Source organism: Falco rusticolus, chromosome 7 (genome assembly GCF_015220075.1).
Source record: "Falco rusticolus isolate bFalRus1 chromosome 7, bFalRus1.pri, whole genome shotgun sequence".
NCBI lineage: Eukaryota > Metazoa > Chordata > Aves > Falconiformes > Falconidae > Falco > Falco rusticolus.
The window spans coordinates 35,221,203-35,240,131 of NC_051193.1; the positions used below are offsets into that span (position 1 = coordinate 35,221,203).

At 59.7% G+C, this 18,929-nt stretch overlaps 1 protein-coding gene across 4 annotated transcripts; it reads left to right on the forward strand.

Annotated features, from left to right (window-relative positions):
* The first annotated feature begins 4,233 nt into the window (after window positions 1-4,233).
* Window positions 4,234-18,796, forward strand: NID2 (nidogen 2). 4 transcript variants are annotated; one of them, XM_037393587.1, is made up of 22 exons: window positions 4,234-4,539; window positions 5,180-5,488; window positions 8,401-8,633; window positions 8,890-9,314; window positions 9,908-10,057; window positions 10,138-10,383; window positions 10,667-10,867; window positions 11,046-11,264; window positions 11,599-11,742; window positions 12,069-12,197; window positions 12,287-12,430; window positions 12,526-12,645; window positions 12,735-12,977; window positions 13,636-13,872; window positions 14,052-14,273; window positions 14,434-14,603; window positions 15,440-15,569; window positions 15,780-15,951; window positions 16,489-16,646; window positions 16,940-17,063; window positions 17,834-17,946; window positions 18,029-18,796. In XM_037393587.1, exons 1-22 carry the CDS (start codon window positions 4,330-4,332, stop codon window positions 18,037-18,039), a joined length of 4,110 nt encoding a protein of 1,369 aa, XP_037249484.1. In that variant the 5' UTR covers window positions 4,234-4,329; the 3' UTR covers window positions 18,040-18,796. The 4 variants fall into 4 exon arrangements, with proteins under 4 accessions (XP_037249484.1, XP_037249485.1, XP_037249487.1 ...); XM_037393588.1 differs by having other exon boundaries at window positions 12,738-12,977; XM_037393589.1 differs by lacking the exon at window positions 4,234-4,539 and adding an exon at window positions 5,011-5,040.
* Window positions 18,797-18,929: the final 133 nt, after the last annotated feature.

An 18,929-nucleotide genomic window follows, 5' to 3' on the forward strand; every position in this document is an offset into this window, starting at 1 on the left:
GGGGAAGCAGAGCTACCCCACCGGAGGGACATGGCCATCCAGCAATTCTCCCTTTGTCCCCGACACAATGCAGAGGTTGTTTCTGCTGCTGGCAAGCTGAGCTCACCCCAGCCATGCACCCATTGTGGATTCTCAGATGGCTCATAAGTGTTGAGCTCAAACCCAAGGCTGCGCCCAGCTTCTCAGGCAGGGGGGGGCAACTAATAGGGTCTCTCTTATGTTTGGTTTTATAGATCCTCAGACATGCTACTGTCAGATTTGGCTGAAATTATCCAGCAGATTCCAGTTTTTAAGGATGGGGGATAAACCCTATAGACATCCTTCTCTGGAAACAGTCAAAACCCACCTGGATGCGGCTCTGTGCAACTCACTCTAGGAGAACTTTCTTTAAGCAGGGGGTTGTACTGGGTGATCTCCAGAGGTCCCTTCCAACCCTCACCAGTCTGAGATTCTGTGATCTCTTTTTTCTTATGTGAGGCTAAAATACTTGTGAGTGCTGATTCAGGGGGCTCAGGTGTGCACAGTCCCTCCCCTGTGACAGCCCTTTCCTACCAGAACCAGAAAGATGCTTCAGGCACTAGTTCGTTGCCCTTCCTGCCAAAGAGCCCAACCTTGAGCAGGACTCGTTTCCGATAACCAGGAGGAGAAACCCTCTGAGGGCATTATTACAGTGACCCACTAACCCGGCTGGCAATAGATCGCTGCTGGCCAAGCCTGTGCTGGAGCTGGCCAAAGCCCTGCTCTTATGCTAGCCCCACACCACCCCTGCTCCCACCTGATGTCCCAAAGCACCGAATGGCCCCGCTGCACCCTGTGAGCACTTGCTTTCTGCTACAGTCCTCAGCCCTGCTTCTGTCACCGGGAATCAAGTTTCTTTTCCTGGCTGCCCCAGGAGGATGCAAGTTTCCTGCTGCTTCCCTTATCTCTGCTGGCTGCAGCGGCTCAGCGGTCCCAGGGCTGCCAGGACTTGGGGAAAAGGCTGCCGGGATTTCCTGCCTGAAATGGTCTCTGCACCAGGGATTCGCCTGCCCATCCTCCTCGGTGGGAGCCCAGGGCAAAGGTGAGCCTTCAGCAGGGCAGGGGGTTGCTGCCCCCCACCTTCCCCCTCCCAGCCCCCCATTTAGCAGGAGAGCGATGTGGGGTTTGTCCTGGTTTGCCAAGTGTAGCAGAGCGAGTTGCAAGTGTCCAAGGTCGGGGAGTTTCTGGGTCTGGCTGGATCCCTCCCCAGCCCCATCCCACAAAGCATCCTCTACCTCCTCCAGCTCCAGCACATCTGTTTCTGCACAAAATTGCACCAAGTAAATTCCTATTGATTTTTTTTAATGCCCAAGCTATGAAAAGGGCTAACCCCCCGCCCCCCAGCCAAAGGCTCTGCTGAGGCACGTGGAAATGATTACATGGATCAGTCCCTGCAAGCACCTCCTTTCCCAGCACATGGTATGGGTGGGCATAGCCTGTCCCTGTTCCTGTCCCCATCCCCATCCTTGTCCCTGTCTCCATCTTCATCCTCATTCTCATCCCCATCCTTGTCCCCATCCTCATCCCTGTCCCTGTCCCCGTCTTCATCCCCTTCTCCATCCTCATCCCCATCTACATGGCCATCCCCACCCCTGACCCCCTCCCATCGCTGATTCCCATCCCCATCCTCACCCTCATCCTCATCCCCGACCCCATCCCTGACCCCATCCCCATTCCTGGTCCCCATCCCTATCCTGGACCACATTCCTCTCCTCATCCCCATTCATCCCCTATCCCTGTCCCCATATTCATCCTCATTTTCACCCCCTTCCCCATCTCTATACCTATTCCCATCCCCTTCCTCATCCCCATCCCCACTGCCATCCTCATCCCTGACCCCATCCCCATTCCTGGTCCCCATCTCCATCCTCACCCTCATCCTCATCCCCGTCCCCATCCCCATCCCTGTCCCCATCCCCATGCCCATCCTCACGCCCGGTGAGGGTCCCTAGGCTCCCCATCTCTCCCAAAGCCCCAGGGATGCCCATGCCAACAGGACTCAGCTCCCGAGGCCAGGACATGACTCCAGCTCTTCCCAGCTGCTACTTTTTTAACTGACTGGTGCCGGTTTTGCTGAGGGGGTGGTAAAAAGGATTTTTTAGCATCTTAAAGACTGCACAAAAAACCTGGCAGCTGCCCCACCCAGGTGGCAGAGAGTCCTCAGGGTCCAGGGGCCCTTTTTGCTCAGGCATAGGGCACCACTGCTGGACGCAGCCTGGGGAACCTGTGTAATTGGCAGCTCCTCCCTTGAAAACCCAAGTTAATTTACTCCTTAATATATATATATATATATTAGAAAAGCCTTAATGAACCGTCTCCAGACAGCAGCCACAGCAGCCTGCAAATCATCCGCCTGCATCTTTCCCTGGCAGCAGCAAGACATTTCATAGCTGTAACATTTCCATCCCACCAGGGACGGCCAGGTTTGTATTTTCAATAGCCCCTGCACATCCCACAAGGCAGCAAGGCTGTCCTCTCCCCTCTCCTGTCCCTTCTGCCCAGCACCACCTCCTAGGTGCCACCAAATGCCACCGTTCCCATGGGAAGGACATCCCGGCTGGGGTGTCACCAGGCAGAGGGGTTGCCAGCCCCTCGCGGTGCCTGATTTTCCCAGTGCGCCCCAGAGCAGTTTAAGCTTCAAAGCAAAGCCACTTTTTTTGGCAGGGGGAACTCCTCGAAGGCTGCGGACCGTGTCCAGCTGGCCTGAACCCTGCTCAAAGCCCTAATGGTTTTCCGTGGCCAGGCGAGGCGTCTCCCTCCCGGGGCCGGGGCTGGCCAGCTGGCTGCAGCTGGGGGGTGGCAGCTCACCGGGACAGCCGGGCTTCCAAGCCAGTTCAGCCCCAGTACAGGTGGGAGCTGCTTTCCAGGATGCCTGGGATAAGGCGGCTTGCTTGCTGCCCGGGACTGAGGGGATGGGAGCCACAGTGACAAATCCCGTCGTCGCTGCAACAGGGATGGGGTGGAGGGCGTGCAGCTGCTTCCCCTGTGAGAATTCCTGCTGGGAATGCCACGAATGTGTCCCTGATATATTTCTCTCACCAGCCTACTGGATTTGACACTTCTCTCCTTCTTATCTGGCATTCCTGGGGCATGTATACATTTTGGGACAGATGTGATACTAACACTGGCCTGGAGCCATGGAAGTGCTCCAGGAAGATGGAGCAGAGCTTTGGGCTGCTCCCAGCCCGGATTTCCAGGAGCACTTGGGGAATGCAGCTGCCTGGATTTGAGCTTGTCCTTTCCTCCTCCACTGAGGGTTCTCCCACCCCAACACCTCAAACCCATGGCAGGGAACCCCACCGGCCACCCATCCGCAAAGCGTTGGCCCTCCTCAGACCTCTCTGGGTGGAGATGATGGAAAAATGGGTCTGGGAAAGGATAAACAGCAGCGACCCTGAGCCTGGGTGTTGTGTGTGCGTGGGGAGCCCGCAGCCGGCCCCGCTGGCTGACAACTTGCCAGTTGAGCTGCACGACATGTTGTGGCTGTTCCAGTTTTCCACCCCCGCCATCCTGGTCCCCTGTGGATCAGGAGTCACGTCCCTGCCCGGATCGAGGGAGCGGGATGCGAGGAGAGCGAGTGGGCAGCGGGCAGAGACCCCCACCCACGGCGTGGGCCCGGGGGTGGCCAGGCACTGCAGCTGGGGGGGCTGCAAGGCCCTGGGGGTGGCGGGGCACAGTGCGGGGATGTCCCTCTCCCCACCGGATGCCACCGCCGTACCGGGGTCCGGGCGGGGTCCGGGGATGTCCCTCTCCCCTCGGGATGCCACCGCCGTACCGGGCCCGGGCGGGGTCCGGGGATGTCCCTCTCCCCACCGGATGCCACCGCCGTACCGGGGTCCGGGCGGGGTCCGGGGATGTCCCTCTTCCCACCGGATGCCACCGCCGTACCGGGCCCGGGCGGGGTCCGGGGATGTCCCTCTTCCCACCGGATGCCACCGCCGTACCGGGGTCCGGGCGGGGTCCGGGGATGTCCCTCTTCCCACCGGATGCCACCGCCGTACCGGACCCCGGGCGGGGTACGGGGGTGTCCCTCTCCCCCCGGGATGCCACCGCCGTACCGGACCCCGGGCGGGGCGGGCAGCCCGGGGCGGATTTTGGGGTAAGACCCGATTGGTCGGGGCCGGGGCCCGAGGATCCAATGGCGGCGCGGCTTTGGCCTGTGCCCGCCCCGCCAGCGGCGCGCCCCGTCCCGCCCCGCCGGCTCCGGTTCCCTCCGCCGGGTCGGGGCTGCCCCGTCGGGTCCGCTCCGCTCCAGCGCTCCGCTCCGCTCCGGCGCCGTCGGGTCCGGTGGGCGCCGTCTGGGGCGGGGGGATGCCGTGGGCCGGCGGCGGGATGCGGGCGGTGGCGGCGGTGCTGGCGGCGGTGCTGGCGGCGGGGACAGCCCTGCCCCGCCCGGGGCTGCTGCCGCACGGCCCGGCCCGCCGCGATGCCCGGCTGCGGCCCGGCGACGACGAGAGCTCCCCCGGGGTGCCGCTCCGCCGCCCGCTGCGCCTCTACGGCCGCGCCGCCCGCCGCCTCTACGTGAGTCCCGGCCGGCCCCGGGCCCCCGGCCCTGCTCCTTCCCCCGGCCCCCGCCGCGCTTGCTCCGCGCCCCTTCCCCCCCTCCATCACCGCCCTCTGTCCCTCCGGCTTCCCATCCCTTCACCCTTCTATCCCTCCCTCCTTGTCTCTTGTCTTCCCGCTCCCCTCCTCTCCATCCCTCTGTCCCACCACCTCCCTCTTTATCTTTTCGCTCCTCCATCTTCTAATCCCCCTCCCATCCACCCCCTTCCTCCCCAGCCGTTCCCCTTGACACCCACCTCCCCTGACTCCCACCCCAGCCCCTCCAGATGTGCCTTTGCCGCCTCCGCCTCTGCACGTGTCCTCCCTCCATCCATCCCTTTTTCCCCCCTCTCCTGCCCGGTGTCTCCCGCCGCGGAGGAACAAGAGGGCTTTCTCCTTCGCAGCTGTTCCCCCGTCAGCAGCGGCTGCAGCTGGGGCGGCCCCTGAGCTGCAGCTCTCTGGGGGATGGAGAAGCTCGAGGTCTTTGTTTTCCCCCTGGCCGGCTGGGGCCACGCGGTCGCAGGGCGCTCAGCCCTGTGCCCCACTCCACTGGGGAGGGGTGACGGGTGGCAGAGGCACCTCTGCAGCTCCTGAGCACCCTGCGCCACTCTACCTGCAGGTGGGGACCAACGGGGTCATCTCAACCCAGGATTTCCCCAGGGAGACCCAGTACGTGGATGACGATTTCCCCACAGACTTCCCTGTCATCGCTCCCTTCCTGGCCGACCTTGACACCTCCGGTGACAGAGGGAACATCTACTACCGGCAAGACGACTCTCCGGACGTGCTGGACCAGGCTGCGGGCTACATCCAGGCTGGGTTCCCCCACACCACCAGCTCCTTTGCGCCCACCAACACGTTCATCGCCACCTGGGAGGACGTGGGCGCCTACCAGGAGCTCTCACAGGACACAGAGCCCTCCAAGAAGGTGAGGCCAACAGGCTGAGATTGGACACCCATCCTACGTGTTGTGGGAGGATGAGTCTTCCTCATGGCGGCTCCAGCCTTGGATGAGCACTGAGGGAGATGTGGAGCTCCTCATCTTTGCTCAGAGCAGCAGTGGTGGTGGGTCTGTTGGCTTTGTTGATGGGCAGGAGAGGTTTAGTGGTTGCCTTCAACTCCATGGTTGGAGGTGCTCAGGCTTTTCCCTGCTTTTCAGGCAAAGCTTTACAGTGCTGGTGGCTCTGAATTTGCAGGGCAGAGTTGGACCAGGCGCGGCTGTGGGAAGTGGTGGCCCAAGTCACCCATCGTGCTCCTCACCTTTTGCCAGTGGCTTGGGGCTTGTCCTGCTGTCTGCCTGCATGCTGGGCTGATTAATGCTGCTGGCCAGGAGCCGGCTTCAGAGTTTCCGCTGTGGGTTGATTTTGTGTCTGGAAAACAAGCTCGTAGGTGGTCTGCCAGGTCAGGGAGGTGACCTGTGCTCTCCACCCACGGGCTGATAAGGCTCCTGCGTGGGTGGACCTCCAGCGCTGCCTTTCCCTGAAAACTGCTGGATCTGTTGCTGGGGCATAAGCTGTCACATTAGGCTGATGATGTGCTGAGGAGGTGATGGTGACGCTCTGCCAGCACCGTGGGCTTCTTGAAACGAGCTGAATGTGAAGAGTTGCAAAAGGAAAACTCCGGTGATGAATGCCCAGAGCTGTGCGATGGGTGATGGGCTTTCGCTGGGGTGGGGTGGGCTGAACCCAAAGCCCACCAGCAGCTGCCAGGTCCCCATGGGCCACTGGCATCCATCCCCACCAGCCGTCCCCCTGCTCCGGGGCCCTTCGGTAGCAGGCTTCTGAGAGGGAAGCCAAGAGGGGAAGAAACCGAGGTTTGGAAGGAAACAACACACATTTTTTCCTCTAATTTAAAACTTGGGAAGGCAGCTGAAGAGATGCCATCAGGGGCCTCACAGCGACCTCGCAGCCATCGAAAGTGCAGCCTCCTCTTCCCAATTTTTTTTTTTTCCCTCTCGGAGAAGTTGGATCAGGTTTAAAATGAAACTGGTCTTGCTTGGAAATGAGCAGCTCCGGGGAAAGCTTCATTCAAGATGCACTGAAATGCAGCTCGTACCTGTGCTTTGCTGAACTCCCCCTTAGCCAAAACCGGTAAAAAACTTCCCAAACACCACTTTTTTCTTACCAACTATGCTGTTTATTGAAACGCTACCCTCCTGCTGCTCAGAACCAGGATTGCCCTCAAGGCCTTTAACCCCCCATTTTGGAAAGTCATGGCTCATCCTTTTTGAGTGTCGAAAGCAGAAACCTGGGTTAAGGCCGCGGGGGTTAGAGGCTCCCCAGGCCCCTGGCTTGGGGGTCCCGCCTGGCCGGGAGGTCTGGCAGTGCTGCCAGCAGCACCCTGTCCCTCCAGCTTCCTGGGGACATGCTCCTAGTCCCCGTGGTGACGATTTCCAGGGCTGCAGAGCGGGTCGAGAGCTGACCCCACTTCTGCAGAGGCAAAAATTGCCCTTTGGGCTGGAATTTGCCCTTTGCAGCTCTGCCGGGAGCAGCTGGCTGTGAGCCAGGGGCTGTGTCCACCCCCCTCGCTCTCTGCCCTACATCCCACGATGCCAGCACATCAATGTCACCCACTGGGTCCCCCCTTGCCGCCCACCACAAGGCAAAATGAGCCCTGCAGCTGGCTGCATGGGGGAGGAATCCAGCCCTGGGGAGGAGGGGTTGTGTGTCCCCCCCAGCTTTTTGGCTGCCTTTGCATGGGGTCTCTGAATGCCCGAGTGTGCAACACACACAACAAGGCTCTTTATATCCCGTGGGGCTGCCAGGAAACCTTGTGATGCCCCGGGGGCCCTGCACCCCGAAACCGGGGCTGGCACAGTGGGGACAGGCAGTTCTGGGCTCGGGGGTGATGTGAGGGGAGCCCCCACCCCTCCTGCCCCTGGCTCTGGGGCTGAAACTGGGAGTTTAATCCTTTTTCCTTCGCTCAGGCATCGTTCCCTGCTCACTGCTGCTGGCAGCTTGTGGGGAAGGGCTGCTGCTGCATGCTTATATTTATTTATTCGGAGAGCAGGACCTGTGTGGGGTGAGGGTGGGGGCTCGCCCAAATCCTGCAAGCATTGGTTTCTCTGCATCGGGGGTGACTGCGATGTGTGTGCGTGTGTGTGGATTCTCCAGTGGCTTGTAAGGGTTGTGCTCGCTCTGCAGCCTGTCCATCTGTGGGTTATTGCTGCAGTCCCGCTCCATGGCACAGCCTCGCTCAGGGGCTGGCGCAGCCCCAAGGCTCGCCAGCACGGCACGGCAGGCAGCCAGCGTGCCTATAGCGGGATGTATGGGTGTGGGGAAGGCGGGAGTACATGCATGTTTTTTCCTGAGGAAACCAAGCTAAAATTGTTCTCAGGGGGAAGCGAGGGGGGTGCGGGTCTTCCTCTGGTGCTGCTGGGATGGAGGGGGGCTGCTGGTGTCAGGGGCAGGACAGAAGGAGGGGAACAGTAGTGAGGGGCTTCCAGCTGCAGCGTGCCCACCCGTCGCACTGGTTACATGGCCAGGGATGCTCCTGGGCATGGTACAGGGCTGTCACCTCCCTGTGTGACAGCTCCAAGGAACACTCCTGCACCCAGGCAGCTGAGTGGGGGTGGCCTGGCTGTGTCATGGGCTCCCGTGGAGGATGCTGAGCATCTTCCCAGAGTGTTGCACTGGGGTTTGGCCATGTGCGAGCAGCCTCTGCTCCTGCTCTTCCCCAGGAGGTCTCTGCAGGCTTATGGAGGGCTCTTTTGGGGTGCTTGCATGCATTGCACTGTGCAGGGAGCTGGCTGTTGCATCCCTCATCCTCTTCCCTGTCTCAGTCCTCTGCTGGGTTCCTGCCCCTCCATGACATCCCTCTGTCCTGCTCTCCCTTTGGCAGCTTAACACCTTCCAGGCAGTCATAGCCTATGATGATGAGGACACGTATGCCATCTTCCTCTACCCTGATGGTGGCCTCCAGTTTCTGGGGACGCGGCCCAAGGAGTCCTACAACGTTCAGCTGGAGCTGCCAGCCAGAGTGGGCTTCAGCCGGGGGGATGGCGATGACCCAAAGAGGGACGGGCTTTTCCACAGCCTGGCCAGCAGTGAGCAGGCTCTGAGACGCCTGGAGCGGTGCGTGATTCTGGGGGGGCTGTGCTGGGGGGACAGCATCACCTTCTCCCAGCCCCCAGAGCCTTTTAAAGGCTGGAAGAAATGAACTGGGGAGATGGGCGGCGCCATGGCGCTTGGTCCTGCATGCATGGGAGCTTTTTGGGAGCTGCATTTGGGGTCCTGTGAGCGGGGGTGTGGAGTGCGGCCGCTCGGTACCTTTGGGGTGAGTTTCCCACCAGAGCTGTGATGGATGTGCATGTGTGCTGCTGTCCTGCAGGGAGAGCAACGCAGGGGTACGTGGCGTGTGGGTCTTCCACGTAGGCAGCGTGGCCCCCCTGGAGCACGTGGAGCCGGGGGTCGGTGGGGCAGCTGGCCCCAGTGTGCCCCAGAGCCCCGTGCATCATGCCCCTGGCACCGCCGACTACACCCGCATGCTCTACAACCGTGCTGATCACACGTCCACGGAGCTGCCAGTGCAGCGTGGTTCAGAAGCCATGTCACCCAACTACGGATCCCGTGTCCCGGCGCTGCTGGGCATCGTCCCCGAGGGGCTGCCTGCATCCCCGGGGCAGGAGCAGAGCCGCCGGCTGCACCCCGACAGGGACGGCAGCGCCCGGCAGAGCTACTCTGGCAACCCCTCTTCCTACAGCTCTGGGCATCACGGCGTCGGCGTGGAGGAAGATGTGCATTTTAATCCCGACGGTGAGTGGCTGCAGCCCCTCCGATGACCGTTTGGGGACAGCTCATGGCGGGTGGCTCCCTAAAAAAGGCCTCTTCGCTGCAAGCTGATCTCTCCCTGAGCAGCCGGAGCTGGAGCTAGCGTGGGCTGGCATTGCTCCTGCAAAGCTGCTGCCCTTCCAGCTCCTCTTCTCCTAGCCAAATCCTGCTGCCAAGGGGCTGCCGGAGCCATACGTCCCTGCCTGCTGGGTTTGCTGCTGCCCTGCCCCACGTTGCGAGGAGGGAAGCTTGAGGGATGGGAAGCTCAGAGAACATGTTCTAGTGGCCGCCCCCACTGCCACTGAGCGGGCTGCGGAGCCGGTGTGGCATGTGCCCTGGGAACCACAGCCCGGTCCCGTGCCGGCTGTTTCCCAGAAATATGCAGGAACTGGATCTCTTGCCTTCTGTCAGATCCGCCTGAAATCAGGCAACACAGCCTCCCCTATGCACCCTGGGTGGCTTTCTTGGGAACTGCCCCGCCAGCTGGGGGAGTTTTGGGGGCCAAGGAGGCAAGATGCTCACACCTCATGAGGGGTGGCTTTGTCACCCTCTCCCCAACCATGTCCCCTTGTCCCCAGTGTTCACCTACAGCGCGGCTGGTAAGGAGACGTGTGCCCAGCACCACGGGCGCTGCTCCCCGCACGCCTTCTGCACCGACTATGCCACTGGCATCTGCTGCCACTGCCGGGCCACCTACTACGGCAACGGGCGGCAGTGCCTGCCCGAAGGTACGCAGGGTGGGCAGCGAGGATGGGCATCCTATGCCTGGGTGGCCGCTGCCAGGGGTGCCCGTCTTCCTCCTGCCCAGGGGCTGTGCATCGCCTCAACGGGAAGGTGAGCGGGAGCCTGATGGTGGGACGGGCATCCGTCCGCTTCCAGGACGTCGACCTGCACGCCTACATCGTGGGCAGTGACGGCCGAGCCTACACAGCTATCAGTGGGGTGCCCCAGCCTGCTGCCCGTGCCCTCCTGCCTCTCCTGCCTGTCGGTGGGCTCTTCGCCTGGCTCTTCGCCCTTGAGGAGCCCAGCTCTGAGAACGGCTTCAGCATCACCGGTGAGCGGGGAGCTGGGATGTGCCACCAAGCCCCATCGCTCTGACGGATGTGGCTCCTGGTGGGGTGGCCTGGCTCAGACATGGGGTGATGTACGGCTTGGGGCAGGTGATGAGGGGTGGGGGTTCAGGGCAGCCTCGTGGCTTCTCTGGTCACTTCCCCAGGTTCAGCTGGCTGTCACCTCCCTGCTGTGAGGCCTCACAGGTGTGCCAGAAGAGTGGGAAAGGATGTTTTGGGGATGTACTTCCTACAATGGAATGCTGCCTGTTCCCTTTTCCTGCCCAGGTGCCGAATTCACCCAGAGCCTGGAGGTGACCTTCTACCCTGGGGAGGAGACGGTCCATGTCACTCAGATGGCCGAGGGCCTGGGGCCAGACAATTACTTAAGCCTTAAGACTCACATCCAGGGCCAGGTGCCGTTTCTCCCAGAGGATGTCACTGTCCACATCACTCCCTACAAGGAGCTCTACCACTACTCCAGCTCAGGTAAGAGCCTGTGCTCAGTTCCAGCTTTGTTTTCTCGCACATCATCCCTACGTGCCCTCCTTGGAGCACCCCCAAAAAAACCCATCCCCACCACGGTTCCCAAAATCCCATAGTCATCAGTGCTGAAGCCAGTCCTCCCACATCCCATGGTTGGTTTTTTTTCCTTGCTGTCTGACAGCTGTGACATCCTCTGCTCAGCGGGAGTACGTCCTGGCTGCGGGGACCGCCAACCAGACCTTGTCCTACCGCCTACGCCAGAACATCACCTTTGCCGGCTGCCCGCACGCCCGCCTGCCCGCTCGGCAGTGGCTGAGCGTGGTGCGTGCCTTCGCCCTCTACGACAGCCAGGAGCATGTCCTGCGCTACGCCCTCGCCGCCCGTGTCAGCTCAGCACAAGGTGAGCTCCAGCACCCACCCCAGGGTGCCGGCTGCTGCCAGGGGATGCTGCTGTCTCCTGCCCGCTCTCAAAGCTGCAGTGTGCTCACTTGACCCAAAAACAGCCAAAAAAGAGAGGCTGGTGGGTTTTTTTTCAAGCAGCTTGAGCCAAAGCGCTCCTGGAATGGGGGGGGGCACAGTGGGGTTGGCACTGGGTGGCATGGCCACAGGTGCCTGTGTAGGATGAGGGTGCCGCTGCACAGCAGTGATGCCTATGTCAGATATGTGGGAACCATTGTTCCCCACTCCCTGTATCTCCTCCGCCCCCTGCCCCCAACATCCTCCCTCACCTGCAGACGATGTCGAGAATCCCCCAGTGAATCCATGTCATGACAGCACGCACACCTGCGAGGCAACAGCACGCTGCCAGCCCGGTGCAGGGATGGAGTACACGTGCGAGTGCGCAGCTGGGTACCACAGAGCTGGACGGGGCTGCCGAGGTGACTGGGGGCTGTGGGTGGGTGCAGGGGGTGGGGTGGTGGCCCCTTTCCCCCACAGGGCACCCACTGCCATTTGGGGTGCTGGCACGTGCCCCAGCATTGCAACACTTGCTGTCTCAAGAGCTCCTGGAGCTGTACTAAGGATATGGATGAATCAGGGGGGGAAACTGAGGCAGGGGGCTGGGAGGCTGCTGGGGGCACCTGGGGGAGCACTCTGGGGGTATTGTGGGGATGGAGGGAGATGGGGGATGGGCACCTTGGGGCAGGACATCCCCCCCAGCCCAGGAGCAGCCAGACCCCAAAAATGGGGGTGTCTCCCCTTCTAGATGTGGACGAGTGTGCCGAGGGCCTGAGCCAGTGCGGCCCCTTCACCGTCTGCCTGAATGTGCCAGGCAGCTACCGGTGCGAGTGCCACAGCGGGTACCGGCCAGCAGAGGATGGGCAGGCGTGTGTGCGTAAGTGCCAGCCCTCTGGTTTGGGGTGTCCTGACACCTGTACCCTACAGAGGTTGCCTGGCCACCCCCTTACCCCTCTGTCCCCACAGCGCTGGCACCGGCAAGTAACCCCTGTGAGGACGGGAGCCATCCCTGCGCACCCAGGGACCGGGCACGCTGCCTGCCCCGTGCTGGGGGCCGCCCTGCCTGCGAGTGCCTCCCCGGGTACACCGGCGATGGCATTGACTGCTCCGGTACGGGGGTGTGCAGGGGACCACAGGGTGCCCACCCCACACGGCTGCTGGGGTGCCCTGCCCTGGCTGATCCCCATCATCTTCCCCATGCGCAGACGTGGATGAGTGTGCCGAAAACCCGTGCCACCTGGCTGCCACCTGCTACAACATGCCAGGCTCCTTCTCCTGCCGGTGCCAGCCTGGCTACGAGGGCGATGGCTTCCAGTGCACGCAGGGTAAGGCTGTCCGGTTCGCCCCCACACTAGCTCTGCCCAGGGCAGCTTCCCCCATCCTCATTCTGTGGCTGCTTTGGCTCTCCTGCCAGCAGAAGGGAGCACGCAGCGGCTGACACCCTGCCAGCATGAGCGGCTGTACCCACGGGCAGTACCCCCGGGACCCTCACCCGTGGACGACGGGCACATGCCCCAGTGTGACGAGGAGGGTCGGTACCGGCCCCTGCAGTGCCACCGCAGCACCGGGCACTGCTGGTGCGTGGATGCTGCGGGGCAGGAGATCGCCGGCACACGGACAGCGCCAGGCAGCACGCCGCCGCGCTGCGGGAGCCCAGGTCAGTGCCACCCTGCAGCACTCGAGCGGGTGAGGGTAGGCGGGTTGGGTCCTTCAGCATCCCGTTGGCATCCTGATGGGATCAGCAGGCACCGACCTGTTGGGGTGAAGCATCTCCCAGCCCCACGGTGCAAGAGATGCCCTGGCTGGCTGCGCTGGTCGTGCCCAATGGCAGAGGGTGGTGAGAAGGTGCTGGAGCAGGCAGAGCCCTGCCTGTCCCTGTCCGGCTGGACTTTGGCCCCAGCCACCAGCAGAGTGGGGACAGTGGGGCTGCAGTGAGTGGCAGGGACCCTCTGACCAACCACCCGGCTGGGGGCTTCACTGCTATGGTCTGGGTGCTGCTGGATGCACGGTGGGGCACATCAGGGGAACTCCGGGGTCTTTAGGGTGCCCTGGCCCGTGGTGTTACAGTGGCAGTGGCCATTGGGGCACCTCCTGCATCATCTTGTGATGGAGGGGACAGCCATGGGGTGTCGGGGAGGCTGGAGAGGGGCAGCCCCAGCCCCCCTTGTCCAAGGGGGGAGCAACATGGTGCTGGCAGAGCATCACCCAGCACCTGCAGCCCTGGGTGAAGCAGGGCCAAATCCAGGTGCCAAGCAGGTCCAGGGGAGCTGTGTGGCACCCTCTGAGCCCAGGGTGGGGGTGTTTGCTGCCAGCAGAGTCCATCCAGCAGCTGACCCCATGTGAACATGAGCGGCTGTACCCACGGGCAGTGCCCCCGGGACCCTTGCCTGTGGGCAACGGGCACGTGCCCCAGTGTGACGAGCAGGGTCAGTACCTGCCCCTGCAGTGCCATGGCAGCACTGGGCACTGCTGGTGCGTGGATGCTGCGGGGCAGGAGATCGCCGGCACACGGACGGCACCAGGCAGCACACCGCCGCGCTGCGGGAGCCCAGGTCAGTGCCTGGGGGAGTTGGGGGTGCCACCCTCTCCCTGCAGCACCCCATCATCTTTAGTATGGAGGGGCACCCAGCAAGGAGAGGGGGATGTGGGGCTCTGGCAGAGCCCTGAGTCCCCGAAGCTTGCACATGGGGGTCTGTGACAGTGTGGGTGACTGTCACCCTCCCTGTGCCAGAGCCCACGGAGCGGCCCCACACCATGTGTGAGCGGTGGCGGCAGAGCTTGCTGGAGCACTATGGGGGCAGCCCCCGCAGTGACCAGTATGTGCCGCAGTGCGACACGGGGGGCAACTTCACCCCACTGCAGTGCCACGGGGACAGCGGGTACTGCTGGTGCGTGGATGAGAGCGGCAGGGAGATCCAAGGCACACGCTCAGAGCCTGGCAGCCCCCCACCGTGTAAGAGATGAGTACCCCAAGTGCCACACACCCACCCCCCATCTAGCACAGCACAAGCTCTGGCTGCTGCACACCGCTTTGGGTGCAAAGCCGAGGGGCCAGTGCTCCCAAAGCCATCTCTCTCCCTGTCCTGTGTCCCCCTGCCCTGTCTGTGTGTCAGGTCTCCCCAGTGTTGCGCCACCCAGCATCCGGCCCTCGCCCCGGCCTGATGTGTCCCCACCGGCCACTGGGACCTTTCTGCTCTACGCTCAGGGACAGCAAATCGGCTACCTTCCGCTCAACGGCACGCGGCTGCAGAAGGAGGCAGCAAAGACCCTCCTCTCCCTGCACGTACAGTATCTCCAGTGCCTGGGCTGGGGTGCAGGACCACCGCAGGGAGTTAGGAACAGGCTGATGCTGCAGCTCTGTGTTGCGCATCTCCCTGGACCACTCTTGTCAGAGCCGTGATGCTTTGAGGGGTCACCTCTTGAGGGTTGATGTTGGGTTTGCAGGGACATCGGCTGTGCCGGCTGGCTGGGTGCTGAGATGGAGGAGGAGCATGCTCCCCTCTTCCTCCGGCTGCCCCCCAGCACAGAGGCACAGACCTGGGGCTGCCAGCAAAGGGAAGGAGCAGGATGCTCGATGAGCTCCCCTGGCCATCATCGTGGGGCCCGGACTGCCAGCTGCACACCTCTACTGCAAGCTTGCCTTTTCCCTTCCTCTGACTTCTCTTGGAGCACGGTCATGTGCATCTCCAGCCAGGCCAGACTGAGGGAGAGGAATGCTGAAAGCTGGGCCATGACACTCCCTGAACCCCAGGGAACTGAAACACCTTGCCAAGTATTCCCCCTCCCCATCCTGAAGGTCATTCCTCGGGCTGGCTTCACTGTTGGAGCAGTCTCTCTTCAAGCCAAGGGGTTCCAAACCCATCTGGACGTGGGTGTGCATCTGCAACAGCTGACCTAAAAATCTCTGCTGCAGGATTCAGCCAGGGGTGTGCAGTGGGAGCTCACCGGTGTTGGGTTTTGCCAGGGAAAAGGGATTTGAGCGTCATTCCCCATCACTGCCTCTTGCAGAGTGCCCTGGGCAGCTCCCAGTGCCAGCTGGTGGGATAAGGATGCTCACTGAGCCTCTTGCCTGCGCCTCAGGCGGGCTTTCACCCTGTGTCCCTCTTCCAACCCTGGCAGGGCTCCATTGTGGTGGGGATTGACTATGACTGCCGGGAGAAGATGATCTATTGGACTGATGTAGCCGGCCGGACCATAAGTCGGGCGAGTCTGGAGCCAGGTGCTGAGCCGGAGACCGTGATCAACTCAGGTGTGCTCCCATCACCAGTGACACCTGCCCAACGCCACAGCAGCGGGTCCAGGCCAGGCTGTGCCCACCACAGCTCTGGGGCTGTCCTGCTTTGGGGTCCTCCATCCCCACGCTCGCATCCCTTGGCTTTGGGTCTGGCAGGTTGGGGCACCATGATCTGTCCAGGAGCAGCACGTCCCCAGCCGCTGACCATGTCCATCCCTCTGGCAGGGCTCATCAGTCCCGAGGGGCTGGCAGTGGACCACCTGCGCCGAGCCATGTTCTGGACCGACAGCGGCCTGGATAAGATCGAGAGAGCCCGGCTGGATGGCTCTGAGCGGCAGGTGCTCTTCGACACTGAGCTTGTGAACCCTCGGGCCATCACAGTGGACCCTGTCCGAGGGTGAGCAGCAGCGTTTCCGCAGGGATTTGCATGCAGGGCTTTGCAAGGTGCAAAAATCAGACACACACAGTGGTGCCAAGGCCCCATCCTGACCCTGGGAGCAGCTCTCCTACATTGTACACCCCGTAGGAGGGACTGGCGCTGTTCCCCAACCCCTCTTTTATTTAGTAATTCAGGATTTGGCTAAACCTGCTGTTTCAGTGTCAGGATGTACGTTATTTTTAAAAGCTTTGAAACACGCCTGGCGTTCGAAAACACAAGCTGTGCCTCCAGGGTGCTGCTGCAATACAAAATGTGCTACTCCTAAGACTCGCCCTCATCTAGGAGCTACAGTTTGGGTTGTAAACATGTTTGAGATCATTCTGGTTTTCTTCTAGAGATTCTTCAAATCCAATAAAGATTTATTTCAGGCACTGTTAAGGGGAAAAACCAGGCCTCTCTCTTGACAAAAACCAGTAACAAAGCAAAAGCCAATGATCTTCTACCACTCCTAACTGTGGTGTGTCCTGTTTGTTCATTATATAATTATTTCCCCAGCAATCTTTACTGGACGGACTGGAATCGTGAAGCACCCAAAATTGAAACTTCTACTGTCAGTGGAGCCAGCAGGAGGGTCCTGGTGAATAAGGACATCGGCTTGCCCAACGGCCTGACGTTCGACCCCTTCTCCAAGCTGCTCTGTTGGGCAGATGCAGGTAACTTCACTGAGGACGGATCACGCTACGACACACTAAGCCTCGAGGGGAAAAACAGTGATGTCTATCTTTAGTCCCTTGCTGCCTGTGGGCTTCTCTGCCCCTCTCCCCTATCCTGCCCCAAAGGACTTGGTGTGATGGGGTTGAGTGGGCTCACAGCGTGAGTTGCTTCTACATCCTGAGGCTCAGAAGCTGTTTCAAAATCTAGCGAATACAAAGAACATATTGGGGGGGGGGGGGGGCGGTATGGGGGGGTTGGGTTGTGGCCTGGTAACTGTCTTGTGTTTAAAAAGGAACGAAGCACCTGGAGTGCATATTGCCCGACGGCACAGGCCGGCACATCATACAGAACAACCTCAACTACCCCTTCAGCATCATCAGTTACGCCAATCACTTCTACCACACAGACTGGAGACGGTAAGGGAAGAAAACCTGCTCCCTCCCACAGCCAGGAATGCTCAGCTAACAGCTCCTAGGGATCCGCTCCCCAAAGCGGCTGGGACCCAGCCTCCACCGCTCTCTGCTGCATCCTGCTAGTGAGCAGCTTGGAGCTACAGGGGGGAAAACACACACTGTCCCCAGTCCGCTCCCTGGTCCCGAGTCCCAGAACCTCACCAGAGCGCTCTCTTGGGTCTCCTGCAGCGCCACACTCAGCAATGCCTGCTTGTAAATCTCAGTGCAGAACAGTTGTTTAGAAACAGCCCCAGCTTCCTGGGAGGGACAGAAATAGTGGCTGGTTTTGGTTTTTTTAAATAAAACTTGGCGCAAGTTTCTAAATCTAGATTAATTCAAAGAAAAGATTCTGTCCTCAGTTGTTCCCTCTCCCCCACCACCCAAGGCCCTTGGCATCGGGAACTTGCCTCTATTCCCACTCCAGCTGGAAGCTCTCAAAACTTCAAATTTTAGCAGATTACTAGCAGCACTTAAGGACTTGCCATGCTTGGAGGAGACTCTCAGGGAGATAATCTCTCCTTGGAAGGCTGTTTCTGCGACTCTGCATCATCAAAGAGAAATGCACTGAATGAGCTGGACATAGATTTTACGGGGCAAATTTCTTTCCACTTGTTCTGCAGGTGTTCCAAGCAGTCTTTTTAGCTGCCTCTGTTCTTAAATGCATGCAGATGGGGGAAAAAAACCCCCTCAAGTTTCATAGGTAAGTAAAGCACTTCTCCCTCTTTTATCACCAGGGATGGTGTGATAGCTATTGCTAAAGACACCGGCTCCTTTACCGATGAGTATCTTCCAGAGCAGCGATCACACCTCTATGGAATAACTGCAGTTTATCCCTACTGCCCTGGAGGTAAAACACACACCCCCACCCACCCCCTCTGGCTTGTCTGACAGCTGCTCAACATACTAAAGATATCCATTTCTCTCTGCAGCAAGGAAATAGTAACACTGCTATTTCAAGAAAAGCAACTTTGCCCCCAAAAGAACTTCAGACCCAGAAAACACTCGCTGCATGCAACCAAGGGGGGGGGGGGAAAAGCCCTTAACCAAGGCCAATGAAGCAACCTACTTCCCTGCTAAAGATTATCAAGTATTTTTGGAAGTTATACCTCAAGTCTTTACTACTGTATTTTTTTTAGAAATTACAAAACATTGATCTATTACAAAAAAAAAAATGGTCCTATGAATCTTAAGACCATTACTCTAACTCTTGCTTATGCAAGCAAATTTAAAGTATAGCTTTCTTATTCAAATGTTTTATTTTATTGGAAGAAGAATGGATTAATTTTTAGTAGTTTTGACAATCTGACCAACAGGTCCTTTTATCCAAAAAATAAGTGCCTATGGGGAGCTTCGGATGCAGTATATTGCTGGGTCTAAGTAACTTGCAGCCCTGAAGACAGAGACTGTGTGCTCCAAAACTGTGTGTGCAGAAGAGTTACGTGATATGGCAAAGGCATTGTATTTTTTCCAGAAGAGAACTCTGTATTTTCACCAACTGCCTCAATGCATGTCTTTTAGTATTTATATTAGAAGAATATGCTAGAATTGATCTGTTCATGCTTGTTGGGTCTTCTAAGTGCCTTCATAGACCTACCCAATGGAGACCAATACATGTTCAGAAATACCATTTACGTTGTAATGCTTCACTTTTTTCTAGGTTACTTCAATAATTGAATAAAATGGTTGTTTTAAGTTTCCCTTTGGATTTAGTTTTTAAATATTTCAGTTGTAGGGCAGACCATGGAAAAGCAACAAGCAAGCCAGGAGTGAGCTGTTCATATGACAGGACCTCAGCAAAAGAGGAATCGTCAGAGACTTTATGTAACACTC

Excerpts from the sequence above, each read along its gene's own strand:
- NID2 (XM_037393587.1), top strand. The coding sequence starts at position 4,330 with ATGCCGTGGGCCGGCGGCGGGATGCGGGCGGTGGCGGCGGTGCTGGCG. Across the intron at positions 12,198-12,286 it reads GGATGGGCAGGCGTGTGTGC|CGCTGGCACCGGCAAGTAAC; the intron begins GTAAGTGCCAGC and ends CTGTCCCCACAG. Across the intron at positions 15,570-15,779 it reads GGAGACCGTGATCAACTCAG|GGCTCATCAGTCCCGAGGGG; the intron begins GTGTGCTCCCAT and ends TCCCTCTGGCAG.